Source organism: Erpetoichthys calabaricus, chromosome 18 (genome assembly GCF_900747795.2).
Source record: "Erpetoichthys calabaricus chromosome 18, fErpCal1.3, whole genome shotgun sequence".
Taxonomy (NCBI): domain Eukaryota; kingdom Metazoa; phylum Chordata; class Cladistia; order Polypteriformes; family Polypteridae; genus Erpetoichthys; species Erpetoichthys calabaricus.
In genome coordinates this window covers 7,511,215-7,533,797 of record NC_041411.2, presented here as the reverse complement: position 1 = coordinate 7,533,797, position 22,583 = coordinate 7,511,215, and the positions used below count along the sequence as shown (strand labels likewise).

Sequence of the window (22,583 nt, the reverse complement as noted above, 5' to 3'; positions counted from 1 at the left end):
GTGCTAACCCCCCAAAGGTCCAGCTGAATTCCAGCTTGTAACGCGACAGAACAGGACAAACACTGAGGTGGATGAACACTGACACAAGGGAGGTAACAACCTAAGATTTCTTTCAATACTGTATAGATTTTTGAGGCTTGTAGTTTTGCTTCTTTTGTGGAAATGCAACAATGACGGAAAGCTTTCACACAAACCTGTAGAACGAATGTCCAGTAGGCGACAGAGCCACTCCAAGCCGTGGGTTCCATCTGTCCTCTTTGACTTCTCTCCACTGATACGCATGTCACTGTAGGCCCAAGAGGACCTCCAGGCAATCCGTTTACATGACTGCTCAGAAGTCTCTGGTTACTTCTGCACCATTCCTGTTGTGGCCGGGCACAACACAAACACTCTGTATTTGTTCTAACCCTTAAACCTTGGTCAGGTAACAAAAGGTGACGTCATTTCTAGTTTAGCTGGAGCAGTTGGGAGTTTACTATATAACCTTAGGCTGTCCCAAAACTGTGAATTTAAATTATAGTCTGTGGTTTGTAATCCTGGCTGGGGGTAAAAAGAAAATCCATCCAAATGGCCAAACAGGCAGGTAAAGCGACAGAGCCGTATTTGCACTTAAAATTCCTGACATCGAGACCGACAGACGGCCGAAAACACTGAAGACCTCTGGTTTAAAAGGCCACGTCCAGCCACTGGAATTACGTAAAATATTTTAAATGTAAATCAGGAAATGCAGATAAAGAAATGTATTCAAATTTTAGCAATCTGACAGCATACATTTCAGGACTATAAATGAAAGATATTTGGAAACAATTTGCTACACTACAACAAATACTTCAATTTAATAATGTTTAATGTGTGCAGAAAAATAACATTTTATATTTTATCAGCAATACAAAAAAAGTCAAAGTAATTGACAAAAGGCAATACATAACTTATACAGAAAACATAATATGGAATGTCTAAATAACATCCTATAAATAGTAAACAAGAGGAAAGGCTTCATCTGTCGTCTTATACATTCAAGAAGATAATCAAAATAAATTCATACAGCCTTACTAAGTAATTAATTTACCTTTGAGAAGATCATGGCTGGGGCCTTTGACGTTGTGATATGTGCCGCCTTCCATAGGCACAGGAGTGGCACATCACATCAAGACTCAAAGTGCACAATTAAAGCTTATGGATTTCTTGGCACTTGCGAGTGTAAATCTGTTTGTCCTGCCAAAAATGGGTTTAAGTAAAAGACCACCAAACTTGAAAATTCAGAATTAAAGCTTTCTCTTTATATTAACAATTAATGAGTTTGGTATTTCTGTTTTATCCTAATATATAAATTATTTTAATAGGCATAATGACGGTTATGCGTCATATGCTAAATGTTAGTACAGTTTGATTATCAAGATGCTCCCTAAAGTGGGGGATTCATTGTCACCTCCATAACTGTTAATGAACTCCTAATGTTCCTGGGTGGTCAATACAGATTAAACCTTATTTCTGTAAGTATCTTCCCCTTCTGATGCAACAACTGTGCCAGAGTGAGATGGAGTCTCCATCTTCCTTGCACAAGACTAATTTTAATAGACAATGAGGATCCGAATCAGGATTAGAATGAACCCCCTGTGATGAGTGTCTGTGAAAATGGGAAGAAGAGGGATATCAGAAAAGACCTCCAGTGTACTAAGGGGAAGGCGAAACGTGACCTTGATAGCGGTATGTGAGTGTTCATGTTCAGCCCACAGCGAGATGGGAATGCTGCACATTATATCGTTTGTCTTCTGTGTGAAGTTCTCCTTTCTGTCAGCTCGGGTAAATTTTCTTGCCATGGAATGAACACACACACACACACACACATACACATACAGAGGATTCACATTGGGGAAACTGCAATTAGCAAATGCAGTTATTTTTTCTAATTTAAACTTTGACCTCCCATTGTTGCTGTTAAAATCAGCCCTGATTCCTGCGTTACAGGCATTAAAAATGGACAAAGGAGCTGAGTGAGGGTGCACACCTACTTCCTGGTGTTAATACAAATTTAAAAAATTGCTAAACTTGGAAGTAATCTATTTTTCTTGGTATTTGAAAATACATGTGGAAAAATACATTTGACTGTTTATCTGTAGAAAACTGAAGGGCAATTGCTGAATCATTCCTCAAAATGCAACATTTCAAAGGACATTTGATTTTTGTATTTCTCTCCCTGACTGCTATTATTAATCAAGATATAGCTAAATTAGGGGTCAACCAAAAACAAAAGTAGCCTGGATCAGGTAGGACAAGGGTCCTCTGTCATGCTGAAAAGAAGCGCATCAAAAGGCAAGTCTATCCACAATTCTACACATTCCCCCTGAGTGTTTACATTTAATCCAAAGGAGTTTTACAAAGAGGCCGAGGTAACTGCAGAGAATTCATCCAGAGTTGTGCTGAAAGCCCCAAGGACTGAACTTCTGCTGTCTTCACCCAAACAGATTCATCTGCATCGCCAATGGAGATTCAGTTTTATAACAAATCTAGGTCAGTAAATTTAATGCAACATCACAACCAAAACTGCTTTTTAAAATAAGTGATGTGATCTTAAAAACTTATAAATGCACTTTGGTTTCATTCATCAAATATAAACTTTCCCAGAAATAAATTCAAAGTTTTAATTTTGTTTGATGAATAGTTTTAGATTTTTCCTATTTTATTAATAAAGAACAATGAGACAATATGGAAATATATATATATATATATAAAGTAGGACCAAATAAAATGATAAACCTAAATAACAAAACAAAAACACGTGAGGCTGTTCTCCAGAGAACTCTTCATGTCCAATTAGTGATGTGTTTATCTGCGAGAGGCCAGAAATTGCCACAGCTGTCCAACTTCTTAGACTCATGGAAAGGAAAGAGAGGCACAGGAATAGGTACCTGAGCTTGAAAAGTGACTTGCGTAGAAATTCTTGACATTGCAGGTTTCTACAGAGGGTGATCCAAGACCCAGTTTGAAAGACTCCCTGCAGCAGGCGCATTACTAGTGAAGGTGAGATACGTGTTCTGACCAGATAACCTGTTTCTTCCAAATCAGTACCTACAATACTAAAGGTTGCTTTTTAGTGGTGACATTTTAGTGTGGGTCAAAAAGCCAACAACCAAAGGTCAGGTATTCATAGCTTCATTTTACTGTGACAGCAAAATATATGCATTTAGACAAAGACTGGCTAAAGTTGAGCCATTCCCATCAGCACTGCAGTCCTTTGGTACTTTGTCTTTTTGTTTTAAGGTATCTGTAGTACTAGGGTGTTGTACCGTGTTAGCCATTATGAATGTAGAGAAAAGCCAAGCAAAATGACCCCTTTTATTGGCTAACTAGAAAGATGTAATCTTTCTAGTTAGCCAATAAAAGGTGTCATTTTGCTTGTTTTAAGGTATGTAATTTCTATGAATAACAACAAAGTTTAATGCTCCATGATATCAAACTGTGCTCAACAAATGCAGCATATGATACTGTAGTACAAAATCCCATCTAAAAGAAACTGGCAGTTTTTTTTTTTCTATAACATTTGTGCTTTCCCACTAAAACAAATAACATTAGTCATAAGGACATGTAAACACTACACTGGACTTTCTATTGGGGGGGGGGGGGGGGGGGAGATTAAACTATTGCAAAATTCTGATCTTAGACTTCAGAAACTTGAACGTGTTCACTACAAGGGAGAAGGGTAACTTCAACTTTCTGCTCCCTCTTGCCAGATTGTTGATAACAAAGAGTGAAATTCACCAAGTGCATTGTTACCAACACTGTTGCTGCTGGGGAGACTCGTGTTGTAAGAAGTGGTGAAAACTGTAAAACCAAAAACACAACAAAAAGAAATGTCACTCAATGCATATCCCTTCCTGGGTTGCAGACAGGCTGAAGTAAGGCTCTCCGACTAATACTGCTGCACTTAGAGGCCCTCCGCCAGTCTCACTGACTTTGACAGTCTAGACACATGGAGTTCCATTTGTACTTAAACCAACCAACTAGACACATTTAGCCATTAGGCCTACCAAATTTCCAGCACTAAACTGCTCCTGTAAGTGCCAATTCACCACACTTTTGTAATTTTTGAATGGCTACCTTTTACTGAGTAGCAAAAACCTGCACTTTTACAGTAGGCTTAGCAGGGTGCTGAAAGATATTGCTTTAAAGTTTTGAAAAACTCTGTAGTTGAGAGCTCCATGCACACACACACACACACACAACACAATAAGGAAGTGACTGAGTCAACGGAGTTCCCAGTCATCTTTTAAGCTTCCTTCTGATGTATTCTGTTTGGGAAGTCACAGGACACCCACAGAAATGTTCCAGTCACTAGCTTCCATACCATCCAATGAAATGCTTCACTTTGTAGCTATCCAATATGGAATAAAATACTCAAATGTTTTAGAACAGAATTTACTTTCTGGTCAAGGGGAACTAATTAGTTGAAACATTAATGTAATATGTTTTACAACTGTGTTTGTTCATTTCTCTTTTCACCCCAGTCCCAATTGCATAGGTAAGTATTTATTGATAAATGCACTTGTCTACATTTGATGTATCGCCACTCAAACCAATACACAAGTAGTTCCTCTTCAATACCACATGCCTGTAGTTAAATCCCCCGATAATTAAATGCTACCGTTTGATAAACCTAGCAGTGTTTTAACCTTGTTGCAGCAACAAGTTGGCACAGTATTTTGGACTGCAGGTGGCTGAAGATCTGGTTTTATTACAGACTCTCGCCATCTACAATTGTTGCAGAGGAACCACAGCAGTGGAGTCTCTGTGAAATGTTCTGGTGTAGTGGTCGGCTACTGTGCAGAGCAGCACAGGACAGCAGGGTTCAGGTCTCAAAGTACTTGTAAACGGCAGTGACATAGGTCATGACGCTTTGCCAATCAGGCCGTTCAGTGCGTACCATCTCATTGATATCCTGGAACGGGAGGAGAAAAAAAAAAAAAAAAAAGACCGTTAGAAACAGAAACAGATAGCTCCAATACTATACTATACAGTCCAGGTAGGGTATGTTGTGCGGCTACTACCTGATGTGCTAAAAATGGTGATGAGGAAAAAACAGGAGTTGTCTACTTTAGGATACAGAAACTCAAATTTTGCTTTTGAAAAATATTTAACAGAAAAATTATGGGAAACACTGGGAGGAAGAAAAGACAGTTTTAAGTGCTTTGTACTGTGGCAGAGTAAGGTGACCTGTGAGGTGTTTGCATGTTCTCTTTGTGCCAGCATACGTTTTCTGCTACAGTCCAAAGACCTGCAGGTTAGGTGGACTGGCTGCACTAAATTGGCACTAATGTGTGTGTGCTGTGTGTTGGTCTTGTGATGGACTGGCCCCCAACCCCCCCCCCCCCATCCCCATCAGACGGCTTACACTTTCATTGTAAACAAAGCACTATTTACAGCCATAAAATTTATCAACCTGATCTTTTTCCAAGTACTGACAGTACTCAAGAATTTCATGTTATTGACAAAAATTGATACTTTTTAATCAAAAGGTAATTAATTTAATTTTAAAATACAGTCAAGACATTTTTAGTATTGCTAAATGCTATTACTGCTTGAAAAGTAATCATTTTTAATTTATCATTCACATTTGATGCCAAGTCCCATTTTCAGCAGTCAAATCACTCCAGTGTTCTAATGATAACCTTCATCTTTTTTTCTTCTTCATTGATAGACCAGTACAAACATCAGTTATTATACTTAACAGATATTCATGAATTTTATAAGAAAAACTAAGATAATGTCATCTTTAGAACTGGAAGTCATCTCCACTACTACTATTAGAGAAACTTTTCCAATTGTGTTTGCCCAACTGAAAGAAGGGGAAAGACATCAGAGTGTGCAGTTCGAGTCCGCAGTTGACATATTCATTAAATTCACACCAAATCTCAGTATCTGCAATAGAGAAAAGATGACTCCTGGGTACTGGCCTTACGAGGTAAGCTTCAAAGAAAGTTGTATCTGAAACTGGGAAATTAAAATAAAGGGTAAAAATATGGAATTTGTCCCCAAAACCCAATCTGTCTACGCTTTGACCAATTTTAACCTTTATTCCATTTCTTTGCACCACTGCAGACAACACTAGTATTTTTATAATACTTAAGGAAGCACGATATATCTTGATCGCTCCATATCAGTCTATTCCTCTCTTTCCCCATAAATACATGTTTACTTGGCAATTACTAAGACAGGTAAAATTGGCAACTCTGAAGATGAGGAGAAACAAAGATAAAAACACATTAACAACTGAGGCTTTACTGGGGTTTAGAGTGCTGGCTTAAAAGCAGACTGGAAGTGGAGTTTGCACATTATAAACTCAGTAATGATATTAGCAATTTAAATGGTATGTGGAGGTGGGGGTAGAGGTGTACTTCTTACATTTCTGATAATTTGAAATTGTTTTTAATTTATAATTGACATCAGCAACGGTTTTGATGTTATGCCTACATATTTAGATTTTTTTTTTAAATTTTGTTTATTGAATATATAACCTGGTAATTTATTGGAAGACACTGATGTATGAAGTTGCTTTGTTCTGAAAGTTATAATCATTTGCTAGAATTGTAACAGCGTACTGGTGGAACAGTGTACATAATTAATTACACTAGATATTTAACAATTTGTGCTGGAGTAAAAAAAATGTGGTTTACAAAATACATCTGAAGGATGAAGAAGGCATTTGCTTATTATTAGAATTGAAAAAGATGCTGCAAAGGAAAAAGCAGCTGTATAAGGCGTATAACTCCAATGTGAATGGGAGGACGTATGAGAACATGAGGGCAACCATTAAAAAGAATATTAGGGAGGCTAAAAGACAGCTGGAGAGGAATATAGCAAATACAGCAAAAGATGACCCAAAGAGATTCATTCTTTGATTCTTCTTTTACTGCTAAAATGCTGAAAGAGAAGGTGAAATGCATCAGGTGTAGTAAAGGGGAATGAAAAAAAAATACAGACATTGAATTAGAGGATGTTCCAAACGTACCTCCCATTATTTAAAGTGATATATAAATGATTTGGAGAGAAATATATGTAAAAAGCTGCTTTGGTTTGCAGATGATACCAAGTTGGGTGGATTAGCAGATCAACAAGAATCCATTAAATCATTCCAGAGGGACTTGGACATCTTACAGGCTTGGGCTGATATGTGGCAGATGAAATTTAATGTAAGTAAATGTGAAGTATTGCATGTAGGAAGTAAAAATGTTAGATTTAAACACAGAATAGGGGGTCTGAAAATTGGAAGTACACATTATGAGAAGGATTTAGGACTTCTAGTGGACTCAACACTATTAACTGCCAGACAGTGTTCAGAAGGTTAACAGAATGTGAAGTTATACAGGAACATGCAAAAGTTAGGCCACCCTTGCCTAAAAATGTCCGTCACTGTGAATATTTAACCAAGCAGAAGATGAACTGATCACCAAAAGGGATAAAATAAAAGATGACACATTTCTTTAATAATTTAAGCAAGATTACATGTATATTTCCATCATTCACAGGTACAAAATACCAAAAAAAAAACATGAAATTGGCCTGAAGTAGAAGTTTGGGCACCTGACATGGTCAGTACTTAGTAAGACACCCTTTGGCAGGTTTCACAGCTTGGAAATGCTTTTTGTAACCCGCTAAGATCTTGTCTTTCAATTTTCACAGATTCATCCTTGCAAAAGGCTCCTAATGCAAGTTTATTGGGCCTTCAGTTATTTTTAATTGACTGTGTGGACTGTGAGGGCAATGGCAAAAGCGTCTGCCTGCACCTCTTGAGGTATTCCATAGTAGATTGTGAGGTGTGTTTCAGTTCATTGTTGTAGGACCTATCCTCTTTTTAACTTCAACCTTTTGACAAATGGTGGGATGTTTGACTCAGAATTTGGTGGTATTTATTTGAATCCATTCTTCCCTCTACCACGGACATGTTCCCTGTGCCACAGGCTGCAACATAAGCCCAAAGCCTGATCAATCTACCGCCATGCTTAATAGTTGGGGATGTATTGTTTTCTTGGAATTCTGTCCCCTTTTCTTTTTCCAAACATACCTTCGCACATGTAGCCAAAAAGTTCTATTTTGTCAGTCCACAGAACTTGTTTCCAAAATGAATCAGGCTTTTTAGATATTCATTTGCAAACTTCAGGCATTAAATTTTGTGGTTCTGAGGCAGGAAAGGTTTTCTTTGCTGACTCTACTATGAAGGTCATATTTTTTCAGGTGTCGTTGTACAGTAGAACAGTGCACCACCACTACAGAGACTACTAAATCTGCCCGAGGGACTTTTGCAGTCAAACAGGATTTTTTTTATTTGCCTTCCTAGCAATTCTTTCAGTAGGGGTCTTTGGTCTTCGAGACCTTAACTTGACCTCCACCATTCCTGTGAACTGCCATTTCTTACTAACATTACGAATGTGGAAAAGGCCACCTTTGTTATCTTCTTGTCATTTTCTCCTACTTTGTAAGCTTCAATTCTTTTATTTTTCAGAGTGCTGGGTAGCTTCTTAGAGGAGTCTATGTTTGGTGATTGGTGGGACAAGGTCTGAGGAGTCTGAGAATTTATAAAGCTTTGACATTTGCATCACCTGGGGGTTCCTAATGATGACTGAACAACCCACTTCTCAAATGAGCGAATGAAGGTCCAAGAGCTTGGGAAAACTTAATGAAATCTTTTGGTGATCAGTTCATCTTCTACACGCTTAACTATTCACAGTAACAGACATTTTAAGCAAGGGTGCCTTAATTTTTGTATGCCACTGTATCGCACCCTGAAAGGTAGAGCAAGTCCAGATACTTTAAATAAAATATAAATATAAATATATATTATTATTATTATTATATATATATAAATTATGTTTTTTTAAGTTTGCAGATGAAACCAAGAGATGTGGAATCTGTTGAGTCATCACAGAGGGACCTGGACAGCATACAGGCCTGGGCAAATGAAGTTTAAATGTTTCGTAAAAGTAAGCCTTGATTCGTGGAGAACAAGTCCATAGCGATTCTGCTCAAGCTTTATAACACACGGGTGAGGTCTCATCTGGAGTGCTGTGTGCAGTTTTGGTCTCCAGGCTACAAAAAGGACATAGCAGTGCAAGAAAAGGTCTAGAAAAGAGTGAATATTTGAATTCCCATTTTATAAATAGAACATAGTAAATTGACTAATTATTATATGTACCACTGACAAGCTTTGGTAGGCTGAATGTCCTGTTCTTGTCAGAACTGCTGAGGAAGACAGGAATGGTAGGGAGATAGGGTTGGTGGAGGGAGGGGAAGGGTGGGAAGATGGAGGGTTGGGGGGAGAGGGGAGGAGGGAGGGATGGGTGGGAGAGGGTGGGAAGATGGAGGGTTGGTGGAGGGAGGGGAGGAGGGAGGGGAAGATGGAGGGTTGGGGGGAGAGGGGAGGAGGGAGGGATGGGTGGGAGAGGGAGGAGAGGGAGGGGGGGGAAGGGAGGGTGGGAGGAGGGGAAGGGTGGGAGAGGGAGGGAAGGAGGGATGGGTGGGAAAGGGAGGGTGGGGATGGGTGGGAGAGGGAGGAGGGTGGGTAGGGGAGAACTGTAGAGATACTCAGTAGACACAGTCTATGGCACTTGCTCCCCTCCCTCTCCCAACCCACCCTCCCACCTATCCCTCCCAACCCACCCTCCTCCACCCCTCCCTCCCACCCACCCCTTCTGTCTCCCACCCACCCCTCCCTCCTGTCTCCCACCCCTCCCCCAATCTCCCACCCCTCCCTCCGTCTCCCACCCACCCCTTCTGTCTCCCACCCCTCCCACCCAACCAACCCTCCCTCCCTCCCCCCCCCCCCCCCCCCCCCCCCATTCCCTCTATCTCCCACAGAAAGAAGATGAAGGGAGAGATCAAGAAGAAAAGAAAGAGATGTTGAAGTAGATATAAAGACAGCTATACATACCTCCAACCTGCCACAGGAGTACATTTCCAAAGTGGATGCATACTTAGGGCACTTTCTCACACATTTATTGATTAATAAACTCTATTCATGGCATTATTTTTTTAAAAAATATTTCCAGTGTACAGCTTCCAACCCCCCCAAAGCAATAGATAACTTGACTCTTCTATATATTTTTTACATATGTATACAATATCAAAGAGACAGATATCTTGTCCTATTCACATAATGCTCTAGCCCGAGGATAGCTGCGTCTAGAAGCAAGGCACTAACTTAGAACATAAAAACAAGTCCCTAACAGCATGGCTGAAATTAAGCAAAATAAACAATTTGAACTAGTCTGGTCAAGGTACAAATTACAATTAAAACAGTTTTCACAAGGAAAAGAAGGGTAAAATTCCACCATTTTGTCAAAGGCTAAGACTGAATGATTTTTTTTCAATCACTACAGCTAAAGGTGACACAAACGTTTATAAAGTGTAAGGGGCAATTTTAACACACGGCAAAACGGTGCTTTGTTAACTTTGTGCATTTAAGAAATGGCATGACCTGAAATGCTTTATTTGATCATTCAGGTACCACTCAATGGCACATGGACAAAACGACACTGAAGCTAAATCCAGATTAGAACTCTCTTCTATATCCATCGGACTACATAGAATAGTAATTAAACTGTTTTTTTTGAATAATAATTCTCATCAGTTATTAAGCAAAGACACAACCTGAGTTTGTAGAAATGAGCCCCATATAATTAGTGCTACTTACTCAGTTGGTCCATACTACATTACAGACAGCTTCCTGTGAACCGCCCCTACACTATGGCCAGCTGCAAGGCTCCTGTGTTTGCTTCATACAGATGACTTCCCCAGGATATGCAGGGCATGTGAACACCAGATACTGGAGCTAATTTTGATGGCAGATTAAAATCTCACAGGCAACCGAAACTTTACTAAACTGTTATATTTAGAAAATCATTTTGGATTTTTTTTCTTCAGGTTTCCTGCAAGCAGTGTAACCACATTGCAAAACATTTCCTTGCTATTCTCCCAACAAAGTTAAATACTATTGTTAACAGTACACTAGGCCAGTAGAAAAGGAGAAAAAAACAATCTACTGAAAGAGTTCTCTATATTTAGTGTATCATTTGTATTTTTAACAAACCATTCTTTTTCTGTATCCAAAATGGTTTAAATCTATTAAATAATACTCAATTTTTTTTCAGCCTTCAGTTTCCCGGAAATTAAAAAAAAAATTAGGATTGCATAGTCCAGGGGAAAATAGTAATTACACAATTGCTCGAACAATTTTTATTATCCCCATATGTAAACAAGCATTATTTTAACACCTTCAATTCAAATTTTGTCAATTTTTTCAGCCCTCTGACTTACCTACCCTTTTCATTTCCTTCCACTTCTTTGTATCCTGATCTGTGTGGTCATCTTATGCTCAAATTGTGAAATGGTGCCTCAGGAAGGGAGTCATTAGTCCCTTCAGTATAGCTTAATACTTGCTTCCCCTCAAGCTTAAGACAGAAGTCCATGTTCAGAATGTACAGATGAATGAGCACAACAATAATCAATTTCCCGAGATTTCACACCATGATAAAGCAATGTTCAACATAATGCATGTTCATGTTCCACCATCAATCACCATTAATTTGCTACATATACAGTTCGGTCCATAAATATTTGGACAGAGACAACTTTTTTCTCATTTTGGTTCTGTACATTACCACAATGAATTTTAAATGAAACAACTCCGATGCAGTTGAAGTGCAGACTTTCAGCTTTAATTCAGTGGGGTGAACAAAACGATTGCATAAAAATGTGAGGCAACTAAAGCATTACTGTAACACAATCCCTTCATTTCAGGGGCTCAAAGTAATTGGACAAATTAAATAACTGGAAATCAAATGTTCATTTCTAATACTTGGTTGAAAACCCTTTGCTGGCAATGACAGCCTGAAGTCTTGAACTCATGGACATTACTAGATGCTGGGTTTCCTCCTTTTTAATGCTCTGCTGTTTGTTTGTGGGCCTTTCTGTCTGAAGTTTAGTCTTCAACAAGTGAACTGCCTGCTCAGTTGGGTTACGATCAGGTGACTGACTTGGCCATTCAAGAATTTTCCACTTCTTTGCTTTAATAAACTCCTGGGTTGCTTTGGCTGTATGTTTTGGGTCATTGTCCATCTGTATCGTGAATCAATTTGACTGTACTTAGCTGCATTTGAGCAGACAGTATGTCTCTGAACACCTCAGAATTCATTCGGCTGCTTCTGTCCTTTGTCACATCACCAATAAACACTAGTGTCCCAGTGCCACTTGTAGCCATGCACGCCAAAGCCATCACACTGCCTCCACCGTGTTTTACAGATGATGTAGTATGCTTTGGATAATGAGCTGTTCCACGCCTTCTCCACACTTTTTTCTTGCCATCGTTCTGGTAGAGGTTGATCTTGGTTTCATCTGTCCAAAGAATGTTTTTCCAGAACTGTGCTGGCTTTTTTTAGATGTTCTTTAGCAAAGTCCAATCTAGCCTTTCTATTCTTGAGGCTTATGAGTGGCTTGCACCTTGCAGTGCACCCTCTGTATTTCCTTTCATGCAGTCTTCTCTTTATGGTAGACTTGAATATCGATACGCCCGCCTACCCCCTGGAGAGTGTTGTTCTCTTGGTTGGCTGCTGTGAAGGGGTTTCTCTTCACCATGGAAATGATTCTGCGATCATCCACCACTGTTGTCTTCCGTGGACGTCCAGGTCTTTTTGCGTTGCTGAGTTCACCAGTGCTTGCTTTCTTTCTCAGGATGTACCAAACTGTAGATTTTGCCACTCGTAATATTGTAGCAATTTCTCAGATGGTTTTTTCTGTTTTCGCAGCTTAAGGATGGCTTCTTTCACCTGCATGGAGAGCTCCTTTGACCGCATGTTGTCTGTTCACAGCAAAATCTTCCACATGCAAGCACCACACCTCAAATTAACTCCAGGCCTTTTATCTGCTTAATTGATAAGGACATAATGACGGACTTGATCACACCTGCCCATGAAATGGCCTTTAAGTCAATTGTCCAAATACTTTTGAGCCCCTGAAATGAAGGGATTGTGTTAAAAAAATGCTCGAGTTGCCTCCCATTTTTATGCAATCGTTTTGTTCACCCCACTGAATTAAAGCTGAAAGTCTGCACTTCAACTGCATCGGAGTTGTTTCATTTAAAATTCATTGTGGTAATGTACAGAACCAAAATGAGAAAAAAGTTGTCTCTGTCCAAATATTTATGGACCTAACTGTATGACCAGCCATTGTATGAGGCCATTCATATTACAGTTAAAGAAAAAACAAAGAGCTGAAGACAGATAGCAAGAGGTGATCAGACATTCAGCATATTAGCAGTACAAAGTGATAATAATAATAATAAATTTTATTTATATTGCACTTTATATTTTAGCAATCTCAAAGTGCTACAGAGTAAAAATAAAATAATAAAACAAGAAAATCTATTTATACTTTAACAAAATATCTTTCTAAAAAGGTGAGTTTTTAGATTCCGTTTAAAAACATCAGTCGACTGTGGAGCTCTCAGGTAGTCAGGGCGCCACAGATGAAAAAGCCCCATCACCCATACTGCGAAGCTTGGTTCTAGGAACTTGGAGAGTGTTAGTGTGTACAGAGCGGAGGGTGCGTGAGGAGGTATGAGGGGATGCCAGCTTCATAAGGCGCCCTGTGATGTTACACTCAATAAGCGGCTAACTAAAGATAAGCCAAGATCACTAGGCAGTGAAGGAGAGAAAACAGTCAAAAAAACCAAAAAGGGAAATAATTTTCTAAGGGTTGGAAAAACAAGCCACTGTCTGTTATTGCTTGCTGTCTGCCTTATTGCCCTTGCAGACAGCATCAGCCTTCATGTTCACTGGTATTCGCTTCCTGCACTGTACTGTAGAAAAAATTAGGAGAAGAATGACAGAAAAAAAAACCACAACTGCACCTCAGTGGTAACTAACCTTCATTTTCACTGGAGATTTAGGTGTGTACATTTCAAGACTGAATCACTTATTGGCTTTAATGGGATATGAAGTATGACAGCAAGTATCATGCTGTGCAGTTTAGCACTGAAAGACTATTCACAAGTAGAAGCACCGTTCATGCACTTTGGAGTTTGGCAGATGACGGACCGTATGTAATATAATACATTACATAGAAACTTTCAAAAGAGCAGTTGCATGTAGATACATTGAAGCTTGTAATAATAGTTGCACAATTTCCAGCTACTCATAATCTACAATTAAATTGTAAATGCCTGCAGTTTCCAAAGTCACTGTTGACAGACTGCTTGGAGAAATGCTAAGTAACTATTAGAGAGTGAGAGAGAGAGTAGCAGGATCAGGACATAGCAGGTCTTTGACAGGAACTGTGGAGGAATGGCAAAGGAATCAGACTTTAAACTGATATTAAAGTCACTGTGGAAAATAAACAGACAAAAGTACCATTCTAGAATTTCTGAATGAAGTGCAAATGTTCAATATCATCCACTTATAAAAGTGTACAAATTTCAAACATGCCCAAGTATAGCTCAAATTAAAGAGCACTAACTAATAAATACCTGTCCACCATTCTCCCATAAATTACTTATTACAAATTAAACAATATCACTAGTGTAAAAGAAAGCAATTCTGTTCAAAAAAGTTATTGAGTGCAGTAGAACATAAGTGTGAAATGTGCCAATAATTAGTGAGAGTAATGAAAGCCTGAAAGGGTACTTCCATATCGAAGGCAGACAGGCAACTGGAAATGTTTTGTAAGACTAGTAATTTATTATTTATTGAGCAATAACATTAACAGGCTATGGCAGTTGGCACACAGATGATATCACACAAATTGTGTTTATTTTTATTTAAAAGGGCATATATTTAGTGTAACTAAGTGGGCAAAATGCCAAGATTACTGTGGCTGTAACACTAAGAATTTTGGTGGTATTACCTGGAGGACTAATGAAGTCAAAGACTATTTCTTCATCAAGAAATAAAACAAAGGTTTACGTAAATCAGAAATTATTCAGCCTAAACTTTAAGAGTCAAGTTTATCAACAAAACTCACTGGAAAAAACAGTCAGATTTTTAGATTTGAACATGCAGATATAAGTATCTGGAAAACTGTGTAATAAGCCAAGTGCTAGTTGTAATTTATAGATATTTTTTAATCCTCCATTGTAGGGATTACTAGTGGTCATCAAGCAAAGCTGCGCATCACTAACATAAAAAATGGGGAATATAAAAGCATAACTTAAACGTAAGCAACATCCATATGCTGGGTAAACTGCTTCAGTAATTCCAGCTTTTATAGTCTTTACATTATGACAGCAGAAGGGTAGGTATTTTTCTGCAGAAAGAGAATAGTGAACAAGTATCATATCAGGATTGAAGGTCTACAATATCAGGATAACAACATTACACTTGAAACCGTTACTGCATTATTCACAACTACCTTTGAATTGTTATTATTAATATTTTTTTCAATTTTGGCTGTTATGTTCCCAAACACAATTCTCTGTAACTGGAAGAGGATGAATTTCCTCTGAATGGAATAATGTTTGATTTACTGTTAGTTCTAAATTTTGGATGGAAATCCTACTCATATGTTTTACATGAATTTGTTGTATAAAATAGCAAAATAACCGGATGTGTCTTTGGGATGTTATATTAATAAATGATTAATGTGTCTACATCTTATAACAATGAGCACTCAGAAGAAAATGTATTGCAATGCTAGACTATAACGAAGAGGAAAAAAGTAAAATACAAGTATTCCCATCTTGGACAATTAATTTTGCTTTAAATGCTTCTGTTAGGTAAGTTAAAAAGACTGACTACTAAAAAGGTTTGCATTAAAATTGGGGTCGAATGATTAGACTCTTACCTGGGTAAAAAACAAAAAATGCATTTGACAAAGCAGCCTGTGGTGTACCAGACTAAATGACCACATAGCACCTTCACGAGACTGGTCACATTACCTTCTTAACCAATTTCACAGTACTACTTTAGGCCTCTACTAGTCACTCACCTAAAAAAGTTCTAACGTATTCTAGACAGGATGTCGATACTGTTTCTTGGCACTTAACAATTTGCTTGTAAAAGGATATATATTGCTATGCCAATAGTTCTTTTATATAAATAAAAACTATTCGGAAATCTGCAAATAGTGTGCTATATCCTCTATCAAATCTGCCTCACCCCTGGTCTGCATAATGGTTTTCATTAAATACTGAATTTACAAAGCATTTGGTTTTATTCTATATTTCCTCTCCAAAAAAAACTTCAAATGAAGGCTGCAGCAGACAGTTGTCTTTACCTACAAACTCAGTACCAAACTCTGGTGATTGGACTCAACACACTCTTTTCTGCCCCTGTGCTAAAAAGAGCTGTCAACCAAACAGGCGTACTCTGTCTGTCTATCTCTCTCTCTTTCCCTCAGTGTCATGACCTTTGGATTATATAGTAATCTGCGCTAATGCTCTGCTATCTGGATGAGTTTCCCTATAGTGAAGCTGCATAAGTACTTCCTTCAGACTCTGAGGAACTGAGTTCACAATCAACCTCTCCCTTTGATGGTGTGAAATGGAGAGGAGTGGAACTTTGAGCAGTTCCTCATTGGTGATATCTGAGGGCTTGCCTGGGAACATACGGAGGAGGAGACAATGTACTTGTACTTTTTAATACAGTACTCTCTTCTTTGCAGTGAAATCAAGAAGCCGGTTTGCCAAACTTAGTGGGGAGGAATTTTCTACAGCAAAGTATTCATTTTTCACTTAGAGGACCCATATTTGCATCATGCCTCTTTATATGAGGACATGAAACCTAGAGGAGCAATTCCCTCTGTCAGTCTAGCTAATCTGCTAACAGTGGCGTAGCATCTTATGAGTAGAACTGCAAAACACAGTGCAAAAAGTTAAAATCTTGCCAATGCTCCATACATGACTCTCATTTTAGTTCAAGCAATGGATTAATCAGCCTGTTCTTACTTTATTCAAAGATTTTAATACCATCCAAAAATGTACTAAAAATATTACTTATAGCCCTCAATAATTTACAAAAATTTTAGAAAGGCCATCAGCACCTCTTTATAAATTGGAACAAGACTTTAGTGCAGAGCTCATTTGACCTGCTGATATTTTTAAACATTAACTCTAACTTGTTAAATAAGAAGGCAGTGCCTAGAGTTAAAAACAGTTTACGGTTATGAAGTGCTGAAATAAAGGTAATGCAACAATTCCACATAAAACAAATTCAACAACAACACAGGAGCACTTTGGGGAACTTGTAATGGTTGGAATACATTAGAGAGTAATAGGGCAGACATAAGGACTTTAGGGACTCTCAAACCTCGATTTGATGTTATTTTGAACAATCTAGGTGAAAAGAATTGGGGAAATTGTTGGGTGAAATGGTCTATTCTCATCACAGCTGTTGTATTCTATGTTTTATTCGGATTCGAGACATCATCATAGAGGACTGACTCATTAATATTTTCTCTAGGTTTACTTACTAGAGTTGATTTAATGCCAACACTCTCAGCAGCCTGGAAAGCAAGAGTAAAATTTCTTCTCTGCAGGAAAGAAACAACAGTGAGATTACCACAGAACACACCGATATTCAAAATAATACATACAAGCATTTTTAACAACAGTTCAGTTTAGGAGGGTAGGCCAGTCTCACATGGCACAAGATAGGAAACAGCACTGGAGAGAGTGCCACTCAAGTACTGGCCACAAATACATACCCACCATGCAGCCAATTTAAAGTCACCAATGCACCTGCCACAAACATCTCTCCCTTAAATGCACCCAAACATTAACACAAAAAGACGAGTGGCACACACTGAAGTAAGGCATTACTAGAAGACAAAATGAACATAAAGGGAAGCTACTCTAAATTGCAACCTGCAAAATTTCACATACCTTGTCCTGATTGTTTAGCTCATGATAGGGAATGTGAGCCGGCAGGTAGGTATGGAGGACGGCACAGAATGCTAGACCATCGTTCCAGCTGCTGCTGAAATTTGTGATGTCAATGTTCTAAAAAGAAATTAGAATCCACATTTTAAAAAGACAGTTAGTGCTTAACGGCATTTTTACCTTTTATTTTTGAATAGGTCTTGTTTGTGTATTGTGAACTAAGATTTCATTCACTTTTATAGTCTGCCCTTCATCAAACCAGCTTATCCTGAGGAAGGTGGCAGGATAACTGGACCCTCACCTAGCCCAGTAAGCACTGGTTGCAAGACAAGAACAACCCATGTACATCCCAGTACAAATAAGAGAGGACTGATGTAACAACTATGTTTATTTTGTCCTGTTCAAAAATCCTATTACAGTATTTTATTAGCTAAAAGGCCAATGAACCATTTGTGTTTGTATTGTAATAATCAATTTTCCAGAAGCATGAAATACAAAATTACTTTCTGATGTCTTAAAGGAATTCCTTAAAACTAACACTAAATTTACAAACGTTTGAACATCTAACAAACAGATGGCTGGCAGGCCAAAATAAATCGAGTTTATTAACCATTTTCTCAAATTGTACAGTCTTGTAATCTTCTGTACAAGATAACAGCATCTGTTCACCTCTGGTGACTTGTTTTACTTATTCACAAGATACCATCTCCATATATTTTTGTTCAATAATATACTAAACTGCCTGGCGTACATCAGAGATGAAGACAGCCACTGTAATGCAACAAAAACTTGATCACATGATTGCTAAAACAATGCTAATTCTAACAAGTAAATGCAAAAATTCATTCAGTAGGCCACCACAGTTGAACCTGTTGTGTGATTTGACTAAAGATGCTGTACATTTTCACCTTACAGGCCTCAAACATACGAGTTCAATTCAAGTTTGCACACCACATTCTGTTACAAATTTCCCTAGTTATGAAAAAGATCAGAAAGTCACAAAAGAATTTAGAATTTTTTTAGCAGAATATCAAGCCGTTATTGACACTTAAAACACCAGTTCAATATCCCACAGTCATATTTAAGACAGAAACACTCCAAATGTAGCAGTGGTCTAACACAAAAAATTAAGACAATATTGTATATTGAATGTGTACAATTCATCTTTGTACTGAACCTACATATTCCTAAATTCGGAACTAGGGCTGCACCAAACTCCAGCTTCTATGGATCCCTGTGGGAGTCTGAGGCACTGCTAAAAACCCAGGGGAGCTGCCACCTAGCGCTCTGGAGAAGGTAATACTTTAGATACACTCCCTCCCCAGGTCCTTGCAGTGTAAAGGTGTCCCGACTGTACGCCACAAGCTGTATGCGACTGTATAACTAGCTCTGTGTTCAAGGCTGCCTCTTTCCCGTCCTGTGTGGAGGGCTGTCAGCAAAGGCAATGTCCCCATAACAGAGTCCTGGAAGTAGTTTGTATGAAAATAAATGTATGTACTTAGTTTTTTTCCCCAAATGTGAAATGCAAATAAAAACGTAACAAGAAAAAATAAAAATGCACTGAACTTCTATGGGGCAAAAGCAACAGAAGGCAGGAGAAAATGTGTGAACTGCAGCAGTAAAACACCAATCTAGTGGACAAAGTGCCACGTTTTACTGTGTCTTTCAGTAAATAGAAATAGTTTCAAGAACTGGCATGAAAAAGATTTCTGAAAGTGAAAGTTTGTTTAAGTATGTAATTATACATACATACATACATAGTTTCAAATTGTTTACTTGTTGATTCAGACTAATACAGTGCGTATTTTTGTTTTAAGAGATGTGCAAGATGTGTTTATGTACAAGAGAGTAAGTGTTTCCAAAAAGGTGGGCACCTTGTGCCAAACACTATAACTCTGAACTGCTACGGGATATGACATCTAAACTTGGTACAATAATAGCTGACAGACTGGGGCACTAAAGAAACTTGATTCCAGGATTGTGCATCCTAAAAAGTCTTGGTCGTGGTGTTGTGAATTCCAGTTTTTTTTTTGGAGATAACTCCCTAAAGCACCAATTTTTGTGTGTTTTATTTAGTTAATATTGGTGTAAACAAAAGGTATTTAATAATATAAATACTTTCTTTCAAATATCTGAAGTGCTATATTTGCTAATCTTCAGCCGTTTACTGCATAATCAGTAACAACCTTTTTTTTGGTTATGTAATACAGAAGCAATAATTCCAAAAACTGCTTAGTTTGATTTAACCCCTTATGTATTATTGCTTCTGCTGCAAGAATTAAACACTCGTATTGAAGATATACGATACTTCACTTAATTTCAGGCAGGACAGGTGGTATTAGGACCTAACTGTTTTGACAGTCCTATCACCAGAACTAAAACTGTCAATGGCCTCCATTATTGCTATTAAAAATATAAACTTCCTCTTGTATGTGAAATGAGCCAGGATATAACATGACCTCTACATTCTGAAAGTACGAAAATGGAAAACAAAAAAAATCAGATGATGTGTAATTATTTGCCATGTGCATAAAATAAATCTTAATGCTCCTGGGATCTCTGGAGGGTGTTAAAACAGCCCGTGACCCAAGTCATTACTTAGTCAAAAATCAATCAGCCCTCCACAGAAAGAACACTGAGCGCATCCACCGTAGAAGAGCACTTCAAAAACGTGTTGCTTGTCTTACAAACTATTTTTAGACTGAATAATGTCTAGACAGAGGTCAATAGAAAGAATAAAACCAGCATCAAAATACAAAGCACATTGTGTTTCTTGAATATTAATGAAACCTACCAGGCCATTTCAATGTCAGTGAGTGTCAATGAAAAAAATAAATGAATTTTAGCCTTCTACTACAACTAGAACTACTGAAGGACACAAGACCTGACTTTTTAGGGTGCTTAAACCAAAACCCAGCTGAAGGTAGGAACATAACAAATACCAACCCAACTTTTGCAGGACTTGGATTTTTTATTTATTTAAGATAAGCAATACATATTTCTTAAGTTGATATGCACTGTTAAATAAAACTATTAAAGTCAGCCATAACACTTCACTCATGATCACGGCTTGACTAACGTCCGCTCTCCAAACAGTCTAAACCTACGTGTCTGGAAACACAAACCCCTGCATGAATTTCTTGAAATCCGAGAGAGCTGTGCTTTCATCGGAAACACCTTTGTGTAGCTTGATGTGGGAACAGTGGCAGTGATTCAGAGGGGGGAAATAAGAAAACACTCTGCTCTAAAACAGGGTCAGGAAATGCAGACAGCAGTCAGTGCTGGACACAGGCCAGCACATTTTAAAGTGGACTGCATTTCTTTTCTCCTCACACTGGCTAATTAAAATCTTGGCTTTCTGCAGGACTCTCAAATATTTACAGTTCCATTTCTTAAGAAACACGCTTCTAAAAATGCAGGCATGGTGTGTTGCTTCAACTTGCCATTTTCTGCTTAAATGCTGCCTAGTTTTACTGATTAACTTAGTAGATGACAAATGCTAAAGGAATGAAGGCTGAATTGAAGGCTTTTATGCTTCATAGCCACTTTTCACACTTCCTTTTCTTGTCCCTTCCACACCAGGGAAGCAGATGCTGACAGGTAAAAACATATTCTGGCTACATATGGACAATCACGTAACAATATTTTTCTTTCTACAGGGTTCTAGAAGACAATGGGCAAAGGAGATTACAATGCAGCATCTGTTATCATGTACTGTTAGGCAAATACCGTACTATTCATTCAGGCAGTGTGCATTAGTTCTTATTCATCCAAACAACAAATAAGAATGAGAGGAGATATGCCAATTTCTCTAATGCTCCTTTTAACTACTGCTACTGGGTAACTTGTTACACACACTACTTACAGGATCTTAACCCATTTAAAATTAGTCAATATAAGGAGGCAATGTAGAAAGTAAATTAGACAAAATAGAACGTCTGCAAACTGACAATGCGAAGCAAAAGACACTGCACTGCAGGACACAGTAACAGTGTTGCACAGCGGTTAGCCTTCAAACGGCAAGGTTCCTGGTTCAATTCTCTGCATCCTACTCACCGTGTGAATGTTCTTTTAGGTTTCCATTGAACCTTTTTGAGCTCTAATTATAAAAAAATGCATTGAAACAAATACTTCTCTAATCTGACACAGATAACCCAAATAGGTACAATATTTCTCACTATATATTAAACCACAATCAATGTATGCTGAACATTTACTGTGTATAACATGCAAGTGATCAGATCAGGCAGTAATTGATAGCTAAAAGCTTTACATTTACACGTATTTGCTTAGCATACACTTTTATCCAAAGACGTCACCATAACCAAGTAAACAACATTCTGGGGCCTGTTTGTGAACAAGTGTTATGGGACAATGTTTCAAAATTATTTACCAAAACTGAAGAGCTCAGAACAAAATACAAGCGAGTTACAAAAACCTAACAACTTAACAGTTAGACAGACATTCACCAATAAACATTTAAAATTAAGAGTTCTTTTATGAAGAGTCATACAAAATGTAGCAATCTTGCCTAAATAGTGAATACATTTGTTTCACAACCGATGCACAGGACTTGATTTAAACTACGTGCAGTATCAACAAAGTCCTACTTCTTGGCTATGCAAAGAAAAACATTGAATTGAGAACTAAAGATGTTAAGTGAAGTTAAGATTGTGGGCATAAACAACAGGAAACACATTAAGGCATCAGGCAATAATAAACA

The 22,583-nt window shown here is 38.1% G+C and overlaps 1 protein-coding gene across 8 annotated transcripts in view; it reads right to left on the bottom strand.

Annotated features, from left to right (window-relative positions):
• Nucleotides 1-3,401: 3,401 nt before the first annotated feature.
• Nucleotides 3,402-22,583, bottom strand: part of specc1la (sperm antigen with calponin homology and coiled-coil domains 1-like a) — a 284,094-nt gene continuing 264,912 nt past the window's right edge. For all 8 annotated transcript variants that reach the window (XM_051921211.1, XM_028825345.2, XM_051921214.1 and 5 more), the window contains exons 13-15: nucleotides 17,864-17,980; nucleotides 17,452-17,511; nucleotides 3,402-4,936 (exon numbers count right to left, since the gene is read on the bottom strand). In XM_051921211.1, the coding sequence (XP_051777171.1) occupies nucleotides 4,847-4,936; nucleotides 17,452-17,511; nucleotides 17,864-17,980 (267 nt within the window). In that variant the 3' untranslated portion in view covers nucleotides 3,402-4,846. The remainder of the gene's footprint in view (nucleotides 4,937-17,451; nucleotides 17,512-17,863; nucleotides 17,981-22,583) is intronic.